At 37.0% G+C, this 21,086-nt stretch overlaps 1 protein-coding gene across 4 annotated transcripts in view; it reads left to right on the top strand.

The window, feature by feature from the left end:
- The window catches only part of NCOA2 (nuclear receptor coactivator 2), a 180,026-nt gene that overhangs the window by 115,549 nt on the left and 43,391 nt on the right, over positions 1-21,086 (top strand). For all 4 annotated transcript variants that reach the window (XM_015618099.3, XM_015618102.3, XM_015618100.3 and 1 more), the window contains 5 exons: positions 12,519-12,622; positions 17,257-17,434; positions 18,843-19,028; positions 19,875-19,976; positions 20,073-20,213. In XM_015618099.3, coding sequence (XP_015473585.1) covers positions 12,519-12,622; positions 17,257-17,434; positions 18,843-19,028; positions 19,875-19,976; positions 20,073-20,213 — 711 coding nt within the window. The remainder of the gene's footprint in view (positions 1-12,518; positions 12,623-17,256; positions 17,435-18,842; positions 19,029-19,874; positions 19,977-20,072; positions 20,214-21,086) is intronic.

Genomic DNA, 21,086 nt, shown 5'->3' with positions numbered 1-21,086 from the left:
GAGCAGCTTCATGAAGAAATTGGTAGGTTCTGTCATTCCTCGCAAAGAATTCTGAATGTTCGTCAAAATATTTGGTGGAAGTTCTTGTCATAATGCGGGAGTTGGTGAAATATTTTGGGGTGTGTTACAGAGAGCTGGCTAGGCAGGTAGAAATTGTCCCTTGTCATCTTGAGATATGTGATCACGAAGGGCACTAGCCTTACACTGGTACTTTTTCTCCTGAGGCACAATTTCCTAGAAAGACTTGGAGCAACCTGCAGTTCCCATGACTCTTCTGAGGGAGATGTCTTCCAGAAACAGATTAGGTGTGGGCCTATATTCAACACTGAAGAGGAAGTGTGTTTAAATATAACATTTAATCTACTTGGAAATTAAAAAAAAAAGAGGAAGAGATATCAAGGTTGTAATTTCTAAATACAGATTGGAAAACTTAGATATAGCCTCATTTAGATTTTTCTTCGTTTGTTTGTTTTGATGTTTGGTGGAAAATATCAAGGTATTTTGTGCCAATAACATGAAATTCTTCCTGTCTTGCTACTTTTGTATAAAACCTTTTGCCATCTTGGGTTGAAGGAAATATTTGAATGTTTGGGGTTTTATTTCTATCTTTAGTTGTTTCTTCCTATCCCCATTCACTCCTCTGAATGCAATGCTCTCTGTCACTAATTGTCAAAGGTGGAGTTCTGTATATTATGGATTTTCTTTGTATTTTCAAATTTTCCCCCATTTTTTGAGGTGTTTTATTTTTAAGCCTGTACTGTTTTCTCTTTTCAGTAATTGTGTTGTGTTTTGTTTTTCACGTCTTCCTCAGTCATGCTGTCTTTTGCCTTTGGTGTGGCTTGAGCCATAATTTTATGACCACCAACACCATACCTGTGACAGTTTTATTCCATTCACTATCATCCCTCTGATAATGTTTTTACTCTTAGCTGCTGCGGTAAGAAATCATCAAATAGTTTAGGGAATGTGACAAAAGTTACTAATGAGTCGTTGAGTGTTACACTGATGAAAATCAAAGATTATTGTGATTACTATTGAGCTTGAAAGTTGAGCACCATCTGTCTGTCTGCAAGAGGTGCTGATTTTAAGTGAACATTGTGGTATATATTGTCAGGCCGTTGTAGTTAATGTTCAAAATATAATTATGTGTTTGCAGTTGGCAATCTAAAATGTAAATATGCCCAGTAAGCTTTTTCCCCTTTACTTTTTTTGTATCAGTGATACAGGAAGAGAAGCCAGTCTGTAAAACCTTTATTAAATATGACTGAGGGAGGATATTGGCTTTCTCAGGATCATTGTGAATTATGGTGCAAGAATACTCTTCCTTTCCCTGAGCTATGTGATGGTCATGGGCACTGCCATTTGTTCTTTCTTTGAAGCTCAGACAAGGAGCATATATCTTTTATCTCAATAGATTAAATGCTTTCCAAAGGAAGGGGTATGGTTTCTTCTATTGTTTATTGTGGGGATTTTTGTTGGATTAGTTGGTTGGTTTATTTAATAAGGACTTTGGCCCCAGTAGTCTTAAGTGTTTAGGCTGAGGTGAACACATAATACTCTGGAAATAACAGCTGTTATGTAAAAGATCTCACCTGGGTAAGATCTCTAATGGGTAAAATGAGGAGCAGGCGTCCATGTTCCTTTTTACAAGCTAGTGAGTAAATTGGAGACTGGAGGAAAATGTTCTGGATTGTCACTTCTGATGTAATGCACGGGCTTGGCTGCAGACCTGCATTACCGGCCTTCATACCGAGGAGGGACACAGCTGGAGGCAGACCAGAATTTCCAACATTTCCTGCTTAAAGCTACGTGTATTGAGCATATTCAGAGTGATGATTGACCAGCAAGGGCCCCTCACTCCCAGCCTGTGCCATGTCAGGAGTTTGAGGCTGGGAAGAGCAGCAAGGCTACAGAGCTGGCTGGGCAGCACCTGCCAGCATAACATGGAGCATCCTTTCCACTGAGCTCCTGGTTGCCCACGGGGAACTGTTGAAGAGCTGTTAAAGCAGCTCCAAGTTTCTTCTCAGAAGAGAACTGAAATAGCTCACTGAGAAAAGAGAGAAAACAGGACCATTAGTGTTTAATAGTTTTTCTGTTTATGGATTATACTGACATATTTCAGACTGGGTGCTGATCCCTGCTTCATGAATCTGAATTAGAGAAACAGAAACGGTAGCGCCCAATTAATTAAGTATGGTTCAGTCTGTTGAAGGGAGCCCATTTGTACCTATCAGTGGTATTAACAGACATTTTAAAATGTCTGCTAATTAATATGTGACAGAAAAAATTATTGCAATTGAGGTTAAAAGTGGCTTTGTCTGGATGTAAATCATAGCAACAAGATATGATTTTCTAGGGTAATGTAAAAAGATCTCTTAATTTTAGAGAATATTTTAAACAATGCAGGTTAATAATCATCACCTTTCTTCCCACATCCACGCTGTATTCATAATGTACCTGAAGTAATGTAGCCACTGTTGAAATACATGAAAATTATCTTAAGTACAGTTTTGTAAAGGACTTGGATTAGAAAAATCCCTGTAAATAACTAAATTGCAGAAATAAACACTTTCTTCTAAGAAGGATTTGTTTTTCCATCTGCTTTCCTTGCAGTAATAGGAAAGTTTCTGTTTCTAAATTGCCTTGAAAAATTTGGCTGAGGCCTGTGATGGTGGATTAGACAAGTAAGAAGAGGGGCCCAAGCTTCTATTTCTGAACACTGGGCTTTTTTAGAAGAAAACTTTACTTGTCCTTAATGATTTAGAGCTTTTTTGCAAAAGATTTATCTACCATAATCTGGACTATTAGAAACAGTAGGAGCCCTGTAATCCATGTTAACATGGACACATTAAATTAGACTTGTTTCTGTTCTTCCTTAGCTGTCTTCAATTATCTGTGCTCCATTTTGGCCTATGCTTTATTATGGAAACTTCTTTTCATGGGCTCATAAGGAACCCATGATCCATTATATTTCTTTTTTGTGGACCACATTAGGTCTCTTGAAGACTTATGCAGTTGTCAATGGCAATTTATAAAAGCAAAAAGATCCTTGCCTGTTGTTGTAGATGATCTGGCGTGTCACAAAGATTTATTATCAGCATCCTAAAATAAGACAGATATTTTGTAATCATGGCGATGTGGCATTCGAAGAAAGGGAGTCATCTGTTTCCTTTTAACAGCTGGTTGAGTACAGAAGAGTTAGGCTTCAAGAAACAAAGTCTGGCTAGATTAATACTCTTTCCTAGTATGTTATTTTGGCCTAAGTTTTGGAAACCTAAAAGTTTAATTAGCCTGGCAACTGCATCTGCAGATTCTAGTCTAAAGACTGTTAACCCTTATATCTTTAGTTTCAAAATCTGGCTTGTGTTTTTACGTGTCAGAGAACCAATTGGAGGGCTGTTAACATTTGTAAAAGCAATATATTATTTCTGAGACCATGGCGGAGCCCTGTTTTGAATGAAATTATCAGATTCTGCCATGTTTCTTGTCTTTGAAAACATTATCTCAGCCAAAATGTTAAAGAACATTGGACTCTCACCATTTAGACATTCATATTAATACTATTTTGAGAGATGAATTATCAAAATAAGATGAGGTTACTCATTAGGTAAATATGTAACACTTACAAAATTGCAAATGCCAAAAATTACAGTAAAATTTTCTGTCCTAATTCAGTACATACCAAGGAAAATAATTACTTTGTTAAATGAAGTGATGCCAAATATTTGTATCTAATATTTCAGTGCAGAGGTCAGTCAGCTTGGCTCTTTCTTTTGAAATGCAGCCATATTAATGTAACAGATTTTAAGTCAATGATGATGGCTGTGTGGCATTTGTTATCACGCACAGTTGAGTAGTTTACGTGAGTGTTTTGAAATCATGTAAATAGCAACAGATGCAAAAGCGTTTCCTGGATGTGTTTGTGTATACAGCTATAGATACATATATTTGAATCTGCTTATCTGATTCTAGCGCAGAATAATAAGTGACTGATTAAATCAAGGGTATTTTGGGGTAAGGCACTGACAGCCAATGTACTTAATCTAGCACGTGTACTCCTTCATTGTTTGAGTACTGTGTTTTAGGTATTTATTAAATATTATAAATTACACTGTGACCAATTAGATATTTGTGATTATACTGGTTACTAGACATTCTTAGGAAATGTAAATGCAAAAACAGGACCCCAAAGTCCTGTATTTAAAAATGCATTTTAAAACCGATGAAAATTATAAATTCTCAGCATCGTTCTGGATTTTGGCCTTTCGAGAAGGAAATTTCCTGGGCAGGGTACCTCTGATGATTAATTTATTTAGATATTTCTCTAATCATTCAGTATACACTGGAAAGATAGTGTTGGTGGTCTTTTTAGGGAAAATATAATATCTTTAAAACACAGGAATATATACATGTGCATTTAATTTTTCGGATGGCAAGTTATGCACAACCTTTAATTTCATATAAAAGCATACGTTGAACATACTCAAATAATTTAGTAATAAGATCTGTCTAAAAATTTTGCAGGAGTAAACTTATACCCAGTTATATTCCTTTCTACCTTTTTGAAAACCTAGTGGAAAAGGTTAATGTTGCAGCATGTCCAGGAATTCAACAGGTGATGGTCATGATGGAAGCTTAATTCCATGTTTCAGAGATGAAAAACAACTTTCCACTCACAATGTGGTAGTTTGACACTTGTGGAAGTTTAAATGAGGCATGGGGTGAGAAATAGTTTCTGGATTACGGGTTCCTTTCAGTCTTAGTTTAGGTTTCACCTAAGGGATAAAATAGCAATTGTCCTTCTTTGTCTTTACTGATAAATAAAAATACTAGAAATCATATCACCAGAGAAATTATTTTAATTGCTGCATTGTTTCATATTTTTGTTGTGTGCTGGAGATGGATCAAGCCATCAAAGATTTGGGGTCACGGATAGGCCACTTTAGTCTTCACTTGAGGAGCAGCAGAGAGAGGATTGTAATTCTGGGTTTTACTTTAGACCCCAGTCCTTAACCTACCAGAGACTAGGGACCTTCTGAGGTAATACCAGCTGAGAGTATTAAATTGATAAATCTGCAGATAGTAGGTACGAAGTTCTGTAAATAACACTGTTTCTGTGAATAACATCACTTTTAGCTGTCACTATTATATCCAAGAGTTAGCAATCTTCATAGAAGTTATTTAAGTGTATTAATGGATGAGATTCTGCCCTGGTGCTCTCAGTGGTGCTGTGTGCCAGGAATGCAGCACTGCAATATCCCAGATCATAGGGCTTGGAGAAAACTGGATCCTGGGGCCAGGGCAGGAAGGAGTGGGCACTTCCACTCCCCTGCCCCATTCCACTGCCCCGTCTTCTTCCTCACTTCCAAGAAGCAGACCGCTGAGTTTTGTAATTATGAGAAGGAAAAGGGGTCAGAGATGTTGATGACAGCAAAGATGGCAAAATGAGAGGGAGGAAGAAACCAAGGAAAAGGTAGTAAAATGCTTATTAAAGTATTTAGCAAAAAATACATATAGAGATAATGGGCTTCTTTCTCTCCAGCAGTTAAATATTATCCTTGGTAAGTTGAATTTCATTATTTTTGTCCTTGTTCCAGTTTAACTGAGCTGAGGGCAATTATTTCACAGGCAGTACTTATTACAGAAGGTGTACTGAGTGACAAAAATGCTGACTTGTACAAGAAAAGAATGATGGCAAACTGTCAAAATTATTAAGAGACAAAACTAGTATTAATTTTAGGTGTTATTAGTTCCATTTGTTGCTATTCCTATAGCCATCATGGGTTTTCAGTGCTTGTTTTCCTTTCAGTGTCCATGAAAATTTAATATGTTGGCTACTGTTACTGAATTTTCTAAGAGTGGGACTTCACTCAAAGCTTGTAAAGCTCCACGAATGTTTACCTCTGTTTGATGGTTTTGTGAGAATGTAAAGCTTTCCATAGAGTTAATGCCTTAGTAATGCTTCTTTACCATGGGAAGGTGGGGCAGGTATGTGTGGGAGAGGAGAGCAGCTGCACCAGTTAGAGCAGCTTGTGCTGGAAAAAAGAAATTGCAGCGTTTTAAGTGCTGCAACTCCTGAGCGAGTAATTTCAATTACAGCTTTCCAAGGGCTTTTAGCTTAAGCCCTAGGGTCATTTACCATTTAAGTATGCTTCCTCCAGCAGTAGTAAATATGAAGCTAAACCATGTGGGTGTGATGAGCAGAGCAGAACATGGGGAGATGAGTTGGGCAGGCGAGCATGCAGTGGGAGTGCAGCCCTTTCCAAGCAAAGGGGAGCTGGGCTGACAAGAGGGCTGTGTCAGGGAGGTGGGCAAAGCTGTGCTTGCAGTGAATAAACGTGCTGAGAAAAAGTGCAGCTGTGCTTTTTTAATATGCACTGCAGGAGATTTCAGCAGCCTGATGATATATCATGCATTAATGTTGAAAAGATAAACACATTTGGAGAGCACAGGAAGGCCTTGTGTTTTTATGTTAGCAGAATGCTTCCTAATGAATAAGAACGTGCTGCTGGCTTCACAGAGCCATATGGCAGCTTTTCTAATTTTAGTTCGGTGCAGATGCATAATTCTCCCTTGTTTTACCTCCTAAAACCTTCCTGAGATGTTGCATAGTTTTTCCTGTAAGACTTGATCTATAGTTTTGGGGGGAAAATCTGGACAGATGTGTGCTGTGTGATGAAAGAGCAACCTCACTATATAATCACTTCCCTAAAATAGTAGCTAACTTTATTCACAAGGATGGGATAAGCTGGTCTTAAAATTGATTGCTGAAATAGTTACTGTTTCTTAGGCACTGGTGTTTTGAAAAATTGCTTGCTTTCAGGGAATAAAAACAACTTGTATTGAGGCAATGGGAACTGGGTGAGAACGTGCATGGGGATATCAAGTTTCAAGTGAGCCATGGATCGTAGTGCTTTGAATTACACAGCTACAAGGCAGAGCTGATTTCCCTGTGGTTAACCAAGCATCAAAATAACTTGCACGTTCTTCACTGCTTTACTTCATCATGTGTAGTGATCCAAAACTACTCACATTACCAAATACCATTTTTTGGGTTTTTTCTCTTCTGTCTTTTGTTCAAGTTGATACATTTGAAGGCACTTTCTGTACAGCCCTATTCATGTTAAAAACCTCCTGTCCATTACCACAGTCAATACAATTACTTAGCAATAGTCATACACAGATGTTTTACATCTAATATTTGAAATGTTATTTAATATAATACTCAAAACTGTAAGATCAGCTAAAATACAGCCTTTGCTAAATATACTTTCTATTGTATGTTAGCATTAGTTTTTAGTACTGTATGTGCCCTTATCTTTGGACGGTTAGGTACTTCTGCAGTTTTCTTGATTGTTTGGATGTTATTTTTGCACAGCAGTTCAGAAGGATCATGCATGGCAAACTTACATATATGAATTAGGCAAGACAAAAGTAGTTGGCTAATATGTACAAAAAACAGAGGAGATAAGTTATTTTCAAGATTTTTCCGGTTTAAAATAAAATTGCATGTTTAAACTTTGTATGGCATTTACATTCACTTTCAAGTGATGTTCCTGTTACTGTTATAAGGATCTTGATTTGTATGGTTTTTTTTGAAGAGTGCAGTTGAGCTTTCTAGCGTCACTTATTACAAATCTCTTTGTTTATATTTTTTTACCTATTGTACAAAAAAGGGTGATTTGAGATATGTGTGGCATTTTAATAGCAATTCCAGAAAATTACAAGGAGCAGGAATTATATACAGGGCATCTGAGAAACCTGTTTTTAACAGTATTGGATAATAAACTTGAATTTACCTGTTACAAGTTTTGTGTTTGTTTGGTTTTTTTTTCTTGAACTTTTTCTTTCGTGGTTTTTAGAGCATAGGTTCTTCCCTGCCCGGCATTTCACCAGCATCTCTTTTTTACTCTTCTTGTTCTGTGAAGAACCTTAAATATTGCCCCAATGAAAAATAAGCTAAATCTGTGTTGATGCAAATTTTCTCTTTCAAATTTTGCTTTTTGAAATTCCTGCAGAGGCTAAGTTTTGCTCTTCTAATTCAAAAATGCATTTTGGTTTTGCAGAGAGCACGAAAAGGAAAATATTTCAGTAGTGGGTTTCCTTAAGGAAGTTGGAGCAGAGCTTGAATACAGACAAAGAGAGCTTTTTGAGTGGTTCAGCTGGCCCTGCCTGCCCACCTGTAGGAAAGTAGGGTTTGAAACACAACCAAGAGAAGGTGATGCCTGTCAGTAACACTTCAGAATCTGCTGTCAGAAATGCAGAGAACTTGAGTTGGGAGGATGGAAAATGAAGGCTTGCTAAGTTAAAATGAAGCAGGAGACTTCCAACTATTGCTTTTGGCTTCTGTTTCTCTGACTTACGAATTTCTGTTAAACTAATGTGATTTCACAAAGGTTTGCTTTCAGAATCTGGAATGAGCTTTGAGTAAAGCTTGAGGCTTCCCACTCATAAATTTGTCAGAAAATATTTTTGAGGGCTTTTTTCCCTTCTTTATTCTGTATGCTAAATATAGAAAAGTAAATACAGTTTATGATCACTAGGAAGATGCCCATTTTGAAAATATTAATATGTATTTTAGTATAATACTGCTTATGCAATTGTAAACAAACCCACAGTTTACAGTCTAAATTACACACATCACTAAAATACTACATAATTGGATGTATATATTCTTTGTAGTATGTCTCTCAGGGGTACTTGTATTTTATTTGAATTTTTCTCTCTCTCTAGGCTAAACTCTTAATTGAGCGGAGCTAATAATTATTTCATGTGTGTGAAGTTTATACTGCTGTAATTCAGATAAAATATGCTTGATCCCTGGTAGCCATATTCATAAGGATGGGACCAGTTTCTACTTCAGTGCTCCCTCTCCAGTGCAGATTTCCCTGTATGGAGATGAAGCCATGGGAGGTCTCTTTCCATCCTGCTCATTTCCTGGCAGCAGAAGGTTGTGTTTCTCTGTCCACAATCTTTCTCTGCTGCCCTTTGGCCACTGTGCCTGTAGGATACCTGCTAACACTTGGCTGACATTTAACAGGGGTGTCACTGGAAGGTGTGAGGTCAAGGAACCAGCTCTCACTCTCCATGTGGCTGCAGTAGCAACATCCAGTGGCTGTGGTTAGTCAAAGGGTAACACCAACAATTCTTGTGGGGCTGGGAAAACAGGGTTTTGAGGGGCTTTGCAAAGGTTGGGCCTTTACAGCTATTTTCCTAAGCCTTGACATTCAAAGATCATTAATCTAGTGTAGAAATTATAAACTCTCTATGCTTTTGATTTCTTTGTTGGGCTCCCATGTACTTAAAAAAGGTAGAAGTAAAAAAGGAAAAGTAAACTTTTTTTTTGCACCATTACTTAACAACAGAAGCTGGAAATTATAAGAAAAATGAAGAATACTGACTTGTGATAAGACATTATTTTGTTTGCATTAGAAATTTGTGTACCAATCATTGTTCTTTTCCAGCCTTCCTGCAACAAATTGTTTTTATCAATTAGCCCCACATGCTGTACTGCTGAGGGAAAGATTTGTGTTTCAACACATTCCCCATGACTGACTGTCAGGATGATGCTGCTGACAGGATTCGCACTTACTCTTCTTGTATGTGCTGATAAAGTCTACACAAGGGGCTTTGTCTACACGAGGGGCTTCGTAATTCAGTCAAAAATGGGTAATTTATTGCATAGTTGAGCATTATTAGTAGCTGCAGTTTATAACAGTGACGTAAATTACAGCTGGTCCTACTCAGAGGCTGTCTGAGGCCTAGGTTTTCTATACAATGCCACTTAAATTTAAGTGTGGCTTGTTGCCTGGATGTGTAGCCTCTTCTAAGCTCTCCAGCTACTCAAATTCCTACCTGATTAAGTTACAGATCCGATTAGGAAGTCCATCATTTCAGAGCACTTGTGATTTATGCTGCTTTTGAGAGTTCCTGGCCAAAGTTCATGAGTAGGTAGGTGTACATTGTCACCTTCTCTGGGGAAAGCAGATAGGTAACGTTTGAATATAAATAGCATTTTCATATTTTCTCCACTTGTTACTCTTTTTCCTTGAGAAAGCATTGATTTTATTGATTCCATAAAAATGTTGGGCCCTCTGAGGAAAAGAGTGTCAAAAATTAAGAAGTCAAATGGTTGTTAGGGACAGCTGGTGATGAAGCAGAAGCAGTCAGGGATCAAACAATCAAAATTAAGAAAACGGGGAAGTGGAGAGGAAACCAGCAGCTCTCAGAAACTGGATGTGAGGTCCGAGAGATCCTTGGTCCGACCTGGTATTGCAGCTTCTGTAATAGTTGATTACTATTATAATAATTAAAAATGTCCTAATTTTCATTTGTATAAAACCTCATCAGTGTGCATGAAAGAAAACAATTGTTTTTATCAATGTTATGGGTGGTTTGTATAAACTCCATAGTTGTAAGAGTGAAAAAATCAGCAGCAAATATGTCGTATTATGTGGAAAAAAATCAGTAAAAGTAGTCTGTAAACTGGTGACATGAGGAAACTGTAATTAATGTGCTTGCACTCCGTTGTTGGACCATATCTGCAGCCCCTCCATTTCTGTCTCATAGAGAATAATCCCATGTTCTCCCACAGTCAAGGTGGTATCAATGGCTGAAGCAGTGGTCAAATGAGAGCAAGAAGCTGATATCCCTGTCCATTCTAATATTTTGCAGTGTGAAGATAGAGATCACTTTATGCTAGCAGGAACAGATGGGAAACAGATATCATCACTGGCTTTATTAAAAGCTCAACTCTATTTTTAGAGTTCTTTTAGAATTTTTAGAACATGTTTTCAGTTTTGTATGGTGCCAACTCTGCTGTGTTGTAGCATGAGAAGGATTGTTCAATTGTTTTTCTCTTATACCTAATTTCTGCTTTTTGCCAAAACAAGAAATGTAAGGAAAAAAATAAAATCCCACCCCTAGTCTAAACCAGAAATACTAATTTTATGTCCTCGTGAGTTTAAGTAACAGAGGAAATGTTAATAGTTATTTCTAGTGAATTTATTTCCATCAGGTTATGCTAATCAGAGTGATTTAAAATTAGTCTGTTAGCTGCAACTCTATCTTCAGAGCAACTTGCTAAATCATTATTCACAATGGTGTTATATAGAGTATAACACCTAAGAAGACAGCTAAAATTTTTGTGAGTCTTTTCATGAGAGCAAGAAACCATAGAAGTCTAGGATGAGACAGCCCAAGTGACCAAAGCCTTATTGCCAGCAGGTGATTGCTGACAGGAGAACACCCAGGGCTTCACAAAAGCAGTTCCTTTTTCTTTGTGTCTGAGCAACACATAATTCACACTGACCTTAAAACCTATGCCAAGGAAAGTTCAGGAGAACTTTACCTGCATTATTGCAGATCTACAGATAGTGGAAAATACTATACACTACATTTCAATTTGCATGATTGATGCTTTAATTTTTACTAACAGTGATTTTTCAAAGGCCATTTTTTCTATCCACACATGGTACTTTCAGTAATTCCTACAATGAATGTACTTCTAGTTTATTGTTGAAGACGTAAATTCCTGTTATAATTTCAGTGTACATTCGTGTTAGTAAAATAATCTATTACATCATACTTAAAAATAAGAAATTTCTAATTTTTTTTAGTATTCTAAATTGCAGGATGGCCCTAGCAATAGTAAAACAATGTTTTGAATATAGAACTAACAACAAAAAGTAACTTGTTTCATTAATTTACAATGTACAATATGCATTAGAATATGTTTTTTACATAGTAGTTATATTACTTTCATTAATTCATCCTTAAAGAAAAATGCCATTCTTGAAATAGAAAAATTAATATAGGTATTAATACTTGATAGGAATTATAACCCACTAGGTTTGAAAGCCTTACATTTGGAATTGGGTACAACCTGTGATGCTGTATACAATACATTTTAACGTATGGAATCATATTCCAGGAACCTGAAGTCATTCTTTTCTTGCTTGTAATTTTCAAATGCAGCACTTGAAATTTTATGTAGTTCTGATGGCATGTTGGTAAATAAGGCGGTATGAAAATTACGTGATAGTAAGAATGTGGGTGGGGACATGGGAACAGAACTGGGGCCGCTGTTTCTCAGTACTGAAACCGTAGATTGTGGACGTACGTTTTTCTTTCTAAATATAGCAGTCATGGAAAAGCTGTGCAGCTGTAAGCTTTGCATGCTCTTTTAGATCAGTCTTCTACTACACTTGATCCTGGTTTTTGCTCACTGCACCTTCATAAAGAGCCCTTGTCTTTGCCCAGTGTTAGGCTCTGTAGTTTGGTGAAATGTCTAGCAGAGAAACATGAGAAATTATTTCATTTGTGTCATGAGGCCTGAAAACTGAGAAGCAAATAGGCTAGTTATGCTTCTGTTGAATCACTATGGGAGACTGTCTAATCTCATTTTCAGAACTGTTGCAGTGTAAGCGTTTCACAGCTCTTCTCAATACTCTGTGGGCTCTTGGTGCATCAGTGAGATCAGTCCACTGTCACTTAACACATTGTTTTCTCTCTTGCAGAAAAAGCAGCAGCAGCTAATGAAGATGAAGTGCAAAAAGCAGATGTATCGTCTACAGGTCAGAGTGTCATCGACAAGGATGCACTTGGACCAATGATGCTTGAGGTAAAGAACACAAAATCCCTGTATTTCATTTCATTCATCCCTCCTAGGATGAATGAAATGAAAAGGTGTAGCGACAGGTCGCGGTAAAGGAATGGTCAAGAGGGACAAGCCATCCTGGCTATTTGGGATTATGTCATTAAAGAGCAGACAGCATATTTATTTCTTGGTCTTGGGTCTCTGCTCGTGCATGTTTTTATTTGCTTTGAACCACAACGGCTGTGGAAGACTTGTTGCACTTAAACATTGACTTATATATACTGTAGTATACAAGTGAATAATATTCCTCTAAAATTGCATGTCATTGCTATACTGCTGAAATACTTTATTATTTCAGCACTTGAAGCAGAACTCTTCCCTCTAGAATATGAAACTAATCTAGGAGAGATTTTCAGGATGTGTATTTCAGTTTGTTAAGATTTCTGTATGATTTTAGCTGTTATTTTGATACCCCAAAAGGCAGTATGATTCAAGCCTAGCTTCCAAGTGTGTGTGTGAGCAGTAATGTTGGGTGGGTATGTTATCAGGGATCCATCCTTATGTCATGTGCTGCTGTAGTCCTTTGGCACTACTGCTTTATCTGCTTAAACTCACTTGCAAACTGTTTATTCCCATCCTGTTTTGGCTGCAGACTTTATCTGTAAGGAAGAATAAATGTTACTTTAGGTAACATAAAACACAAAACTCTGAGTCAAGCTAAAGGAACCAGCTTTAGCAAAGGCATAATTATTCTGTCATTTCTGAATACATGTATAACAGTTTTAAGTATTTGCTTTATTTTCCATAATTGGTGAAATGAAGACATAATTTTCTATACTGTGTAGAAATAAAGGCTCCAAATTCACACTGCAAAACAAGATTATACAGGTTGGAGGCATTGTTCTTTTAAAAGTGGGGGTAGCAAATTAATTTATTTAATTTAATATTTATTATACATGCATTCATCTCTTACACTGCTATGTTAAAATTTATCTTTCATTTTCTATTAATTTAATTGTAAGGACCTGTTTTAATCACAGGAAAAATAAGAATAAGATTATATTTTTCCTGGCTTATCTTGTGTGATTGGCTGTTGCAGCAAACACGACATGTAAAATCACCCATTTATTCTGTTGTTCCATTTAATTTAGTTTAGTTTTCCTTTGCATATTTACAATGAAACATTGTGGAACTTAATTAACGAACCATGGTCGTTTTGCACCAAGAAACTTAAAAAGGACTGAAAATTGTTCTATATTTACTGTGAAAAGACTACAGATACTGTCTTTGTGTCTTTATCACCTTAAGGAAATGCAATTCAGTTATTTCATCTTTACAGAACCCCTTTATACAACCTCTTAAAAAAACCTACCCTTTCTCATTGCCAAATAATAATAAAAATGGCAATGCTGATGAACAGTTTATTACTTGATTTGGTTTAGAAATATAATTGTATGTTTTTATTAAAGAATAAAACTGAAGAATCCTCAAAATAATGAGGGTTTCCATCTGAAGAAAGTGAGTAAAATTTATCAGGCAGCTGCCTCTGAGGAATATTTTAACATATTTCTTGCTTAAAACATAAAGTAGATAGGAAGAAAGTGTGGAAAAATAGCCAAGAGAGAGATGACAACCTCTCAAAGAACACACATGTATTTTCTGTCCCAGTATGTAATCTAAAATATCTGTTTTCTTGATTTCTCTTCCATCATTTTGTCCATTATTTGTTCACCAATTTTCCCAATAGCTCTGAAGAAAAGTTTTTGATTGTGGTGGCTCACATCTGGGAACAGAAGTAAGAAATTATTGCAATAGTGGAGGCTCTAAAATATTCAAGTGTCTTGGTGCACTGACTTCCTCAAAAGCCTGCTGCTGCTTACCTGCAAGATTATTTTCTAAGAGAACAGAAAGAAATGAGAGACTGAAATACAAGGCCCTTTGTTATTCTAAGCCCAGATGGCCACGTCTGTGATCAACTCAAGAAACAGCTGTGACAGAACAGCACAGAGAGCACTTCTTTGCCAAAGAAGTTACCACTCTAGGAAACAGTAGGGAAAATTGAAGATTATTGTGAGATGCCAGTAATTCTCATAATCTCTTGCTTGCCATCTCCACCTTTGAAAATTTTATCCTTAGGGCTCCAATAAGCATCTGTGATAGCTTTGGTTTTGTAGCCCCTGTGAATTGATGTGTGGACAGCTGCCAAGCAGGATGGCTCAGCCAAACCCACACCCTTCTGCCAGCCTAAATACCGTGGCTTCTATGGTTGGCCAGCTGGAGAGTGATGTGGCTAGCATCTTTTTTTCCTTTAATTAGTGCTTGGCTCTCTGGTCCAGCTCTTCATAGCCTCAGACAGTACAGGTTGCTGTTGTGATGTAGGAAGTACTAAATCAAATGGGCCATGCTTACACTGGCTTTTAAGTGGTGGTGAAATGCAGCCTAAGGCATTAATCCATAGCAGAGATGCTGATTATTATACTAGAAATTACTATGCTGAAAATTATACTAGAACCTCAATTTATTAATTAATTTGTAAATCTTTTTTAGTTAAAATAAATACTACTCAGCAGGAAAATGTAATGAATGTTAAGAAATACATCTAAAGGACAAGGCTCACAAAGAAAGTAAATCAACAGGAAGAACCAAGAATTATCAGAAACAAACAGAAGGCAATGATAAAAAACAATGTTAGAGATCAGAATTTGACAACAGGAACAAAAAAGGCCTAGTTTATCTGAATTTAGAGGTAGACAGGGAAAGTATGCACTTATACATTTATTAGTGGGTTTTATTATGTTGTCATTTTAAAATAGAACAAATAAAGCGTTTGTCAGCCACTGGCTCAGCTGCTCTGCTTGCATTGTGCTTTCACTGACCCTCCCCTGGAGCAAAATCATTGACTTATCTAACTTAGCTGGGGAAAAACCTTTGGAGCTTGTGTATTTCTACCTCCCAGTGTAAGCTGGTCCAAGTAGAGCAGGTGGCCCAGATCCAAGTCCAGCCAAAGTTTGAATATCTCTGTTTGCAGCCTCTTCCCGTATCTGATCACCTTCTTGGAGGAATTTTTTTTCTTGTATCTCCATGAAGTTTCCTGACTTGCAACCTGTGACTGGTGCATCCCATCCTTCCCTTGTGAACCTCTAACCTAGAGCCTGGTTTGTCTTCTCTTTAGCCTCCTGCTGGGTGGCTGAAGGCAGAAGTAAAATCTATCCTTAGCCTTCTCTTTTATTGTCTAGATTTGCTAACTGCTCAGTAATATTTTAAACAAGTCTCTGTAATGAGTGGACTTGAGAACTGCCTGCTAAGACCAACACAGTACTAGTGCAGTATGCAAGTTGGGTCAAATAAAAAATGCCTTGTGCTTGCTGTGGCAGCTCCTCCTTGTTCAGATTCTTTTGCAGTGAGCTGTGTTCAGATTTAGTATGGATCCCCTTGGTTTTGGCCCACAATGAATTGTGGGTGGCCTGTTTTTCTAATTTATTTCTGTCCCTGGAGATACAATAACTACAACTCTTCCAGTGATTTCCTGCCAATCCTTAGAGAGGTGAATAAATCAGGCAAAGCTGCAGAAGTCTGTGTAGATTGTTAATTGAATGCTTAGACCAAAAGCTTTGATGCTTTTAACTGTATCCTCCCTTTATCTGCTCATATTACATAAAATTATAATGATATATTTCTACCATTTGCAATCATGTTTGCATCTTAAGAAAAATAAAGTTTGTATGAGAATTTCTTATCAATACTCAGATTTTTACTTCATCTTCAGTGGGTAGCAGTGATGTAGTATTTGGCTTAGGTTTCAGATAACGTAGGGCAGATATCCTGGAGAGAATGCTGCAGCTAGGTCATCACTGTCACAAGAGATAAGAAGGGAAACCAATCAGCAGAAAATACTAATGTAGACACTTCCTCACAGAAACTTTAAGTCCTTTGGAAAACCATGAAGCTGAGTTGTGAAGGTGAAAATCTGATGCCTCTTTATTCCTTGGATGATGTGGGGACTGAAATAAACTGGTGTCAAATTTTTAAAAATGAAAGCAGTCCTAAAAGCAGAGTCTAATGCTCCCCCATCTTCTCTGCTCGTTGCCTGCTCTCTTCTCCCTTTGCCTTTCTCTGCTTTTAATGCCTCACATTCCCAGCTCCATGGGGCCTCATCTCTATGAAGATGCACTGCTGGGGATGTGGAGAGAGTCTTTCTTTCTGCCAGTGTTTTCCTTGCCTTGTGCCAGGACATCCCATGGTGTTTTCCTGGGATCAGTCTTCCTGTGCTGCATAGAGGAGTGAACAGGCTGTGGGTTTAGCAGAACCATCTTCTGGTGCTTCCTTACTTCATACACAGGCAGATAGACAGAAGGTTACCTCTTCCATTATGTTTGGTTGTTTGGGATGGGGAATTTGGTTTGTTTCCATGCATGGGTTTCATTATTTTGTAGGGTTGTGCACCTTTCTGTGCTTTTACACTAGTGTCATATAAGTAAGATTAGATGCTTAATCTGAATGTGTCCTTTACTCTTACAGACACTAATATAAGAACTGGAATGGATGAGGAAAGATTCTGTTATGTTTTCTGGATGGAGAATTTATTTTATGTATATTTTGTTAATTTGATTGTTTGTTACTGTGTTTATCTCTCTCGTTTTCGGGTTTTCCCCCTTTAGGCCCTGGATGGGTTCTTCTTTGTAGTGAACCCAGAAGGTAATGTTGTGTTTGTTTCTGAGAATGTGACACAGTACCTGAGGTACAACCAAGAAGAGCTGATGAACACAAGCATATACAGCATCCTGCATGTAGGGGACCACAATGAATTTGTCAAAATCCTGCTGCCAAAATCTTTAGGTATGTAACTTTTCCTCATGTCATACCGTTACTTATTTAACTTTGATTTTATAAGTCAACGTTTCAATAACTTAAGTTAAAGTCCTGACACTACTTACCGTTTCATCATATACATTATTTATTTTTAATGTATATATAGACTATGAAAGATTAATATTATTCTCAAAAGCATCCTCCACTCCTTTCCAATTCTTCTTTGTTAAAATTGCTCTTAGTAATTCATGTTAGCTGATATTTTTTAATGGATCTCCAGAGTGAATCACTAAAAGACAGCATTAGCTGTGTGAACTCTGTTAGTTCTCTGTCTAGGCTGCTTGTTCCAAGAATGGCCCAGAAAAGGAGGAATGTAAGAGAAAAATCAGAAAACTCCTTAGGCTAGAATTTTTATTTCAATGTTTTTATTCTCAGCAGCATTTACTCTTAACTTTCCAAACCTGTTTTTGTTAGTTCCAGCCATTTTTGGATTCATATTAATATTAGTTTTAATGTCATTGAGTTTTGGAGGAGCTGAAAAGAAGGAGTCAATACTGGGTTCCTCATTTACTCACAGCAGTTTAAAAAGTATTACTCAATTCACTTTAGCATTTTATTACTGTACTTATATACTCTGAAGAAGCAAAAATGTAAATGGCTAAAGTCAATATATTACTGCATTTATTGCATTTTATGACTGAAGAGGGCAAGTGAAGAGTATTTTAAATATGACCCTGCCATTTCCTAATGTACTGTAACATTAATTCGCTCTGACTGATGTCCAGTGCCTATATTTGTGCATCTCAGGATTTTGTTTCTTTTTTTACTTGTCTTAAGTACTGTGTTAGGCTTTAGTTTTATCCATAGCTCCACCCAGGTCATTTCAACCCTTCAGTCTTTCCCATTGTAGCTGTGACTGTGTGTTTCAATATATTCCCTGTGGTATTGCTTCCTGTTTTTATAAGTGCATATTAGTTTGTTTCTTTCCCTTTCTAATCTGGACAGAGATTTTTATACAATGTAGCCATGTCTTTTAGTAGTATCTTTTAAGTTTACTGGAAAGATCTTAAATACTGCCTTATTTTTTTCAGTCTCATAAATCAACTTGATCTACCCAGCAGGCTGTTGCTGTGCTATGTAACTTTTGCATGCACCAATATTTGGACTTATATTCTGCTTTTCCCCTATGTCATTTTAAGTCACTTGAAAAAAACATAATAGCTGAACAAATTAGCAGTGCTCTTAAAATCTGTTAATTTTATAAATGACCTAATTACGTGCTGGTTTGGGATTTAATATTAAAATTAAATTGTTGTTGTTAAATGGGCTTGTTTCCCAAACAGTTTGTAAAGCACCTTGATTAATTTCCTGTGGATAAGCAGCAGAAATGCCTGATACCAGATTTGTCTCACTGTCCAATTTTGCTTTTGCTCAGTGAATGGGGGATCTTGGTCTGGTGACACTCCTAGGCGTAATAGCCATACCTTTAATTGTCGGATGCTGGTGAAACCTCTTGCTGATTCTGAAGAAGGCCATGATAACCAGGAAGCACATCAGAAATATGAAACTATGCAGTGCTTTGCTGTTTCTCAACCAAATTCTTTCAAGGAGGATGGCGAAGGTAATTACCATTCCCAGTTTGTGTTAATGCACTTTCAGAGCAGTTGAAAAAGTGACCTCTAAGTCCTGAAAACTGAAAAAATTCTTAGGTTTTTTTTTTTATTTAACTGTAGAAATGTACTTTTGTCTTGGCTATGAGAGTATACACTTGCTTGCATCTATTTATTAAACCAACTGAGAAAACTTAGAGAAATTATGTTTACCTCAAAGAGAGACACCCTAGTTTTATATTGCTGCAATTGTAAGAAAAGCATAGCTGATTAGGAGGAAAGTTTCAAAGGGCAATTTTTTGAATTCTTAGAATTTAAAGGCAATCGTGGTTCACCATTTCCTTTACCATTTATTACTTCAGCAGGTAAATTTCCTCAGATTGTTTTGTAAGTATTCAGGTAAGTGAAAAATGGTTATTGTGAAGGTGAGTTCTCAGGAACAGCAAGCATTTGGGACAAGTTTAAGAAATTTGGCTTAGAAGGTACAAAATGGTGAGTGTTGAAGAAATGTGCTCTTTGTGCATGCAGTATATTTTTCTTTATTACTTATGTCCTGAGTGGTTGAGCTACTACAGGTAGATCCTTAAACATGTGCCAATATTACAGATTGTGGTGGAGTCCTTGTTAATTTTTCTTCTGAAAGAGAACAAACCCACCTTTCCTGTTTTATTTAATGTTTTAAGAAGTAATGAAGATACAAACCAACTGAGTTTTGTCTGTGCATTTATTGGTACAAAATCTTTTTTTTTTGGTCCAAATAGATATAAAGAGCTTTTTTAAAGTATTTCTGAAGTCTTTGTAGAAGCAGAAGTCTTCCCTTTCCATAAAAATTAAATGAAGTAACATTTTTCTCTAAGATTTGCAGTCTTGCTTGATTTGTGTTGCAAGAAGAGCTCCAATGAAGGAAAGACCACTTCTTCCTTCGTCAGAGAGCTTTACTACACGCCAGGATCTTCAAGGTATTGTGAAATAGGAGTAGAAGGTTTTCATTTCATTTATTTTTCCTCAGTGGGGAAATTGCTATAACAAATATTTTCTGATGTATCTAATATCAGGCAAAATAACTTCACTGGACACAAGTACCATGCGAGCAGCTATGAAACCTGGCTGGGAGGATTTGGTGAGAAGATGCATTCAGAGGTTCCATTCGCAGCACGAGGGAGAAATATCTTTTGCCAAGAGGCATCACCAGGAAGGTTAGGTTTCATCCTTTTAGCACTTTATATATTTAACCTCTTTGCCATTTGTATCTCTTGGTTGTGCTCTCTTTGTTATGCTTTCCTGGAACAATCACCAGCTACTGACAGTCCCTTTCTCAAGCTGCTTTACTTAACAAACTGATGGCTCTCTACTGAGGTCTTCAGCTTTTTCACTGGTTGTTTTAGCCTTCCTAAAGGCTGTTACAACTTGGTTACAATGATGTTACAGCTGTGACATCTTGGAGTGTTTTAAATCTTAAAAATGTCAAAATTATTTTGGAAAGAAAGACCCTTGTATGTTGTCCACCAAAATGTTCACTGACCATTATTCTGCAAAACCCAAATTCACACATTGCAGTTCATTGCCTTTGTTCCTTTTCTCTACAAAAATGGACTTTTACTGTTACATTTCCTGTGAGAAACACTGAGTGTAGGTTCCCAAAGCTGCACCTCTCATACTATTTGGAAACCTACATTGTTGCACTGTATCTAGCTGGTAAGTTACAGGATATCCCAGGAGCACATCTACTCAGTCAAGATTATGGCAGGTAAGAAGTAGGAAGGTATTGCACTTTGGAATGGTCCCCATGAGGTTGCTGTGGTAGTGACTGGGTGGGGATTTTTGTAAAACCGTTAACACAAACCCAAATTAATAAAAGCAAATAACCCTATCTAGTCCATGGGAAAGTAATTTCAAAACCATTTAGGAATAGCTGGAACATTTCCAGTACAGAAGCATCATTCATTGGGTTCATGTTTAAAGAACAGAGTTTACAGCTGGCTTGTAACAAATAGTTACTATGGTCATTAAGCAACAAACATGTCATCTTGGATGCTAAATTGTAACTGGAATATCAGATTATTCCACCA

The sequence above is a fragment of the Parus major genome, chromosome 2 (assembly GCF_001522545.3).
Source record: "Parus major isolate Abel chromosome 2, Parus_major1.1, whole genome shotgun sequence".
NCBI classification, from domain to species: Eukaryota; Metazoa; Chordata; class Aves; order Passeriformes; family Paridae; genus Parus; species Parus major.
The sequence above is the reverse complement of the archived record's forward strand: the minus strand, read 5'-3'. Positions and strand labels throughout refer to the sequence as shown.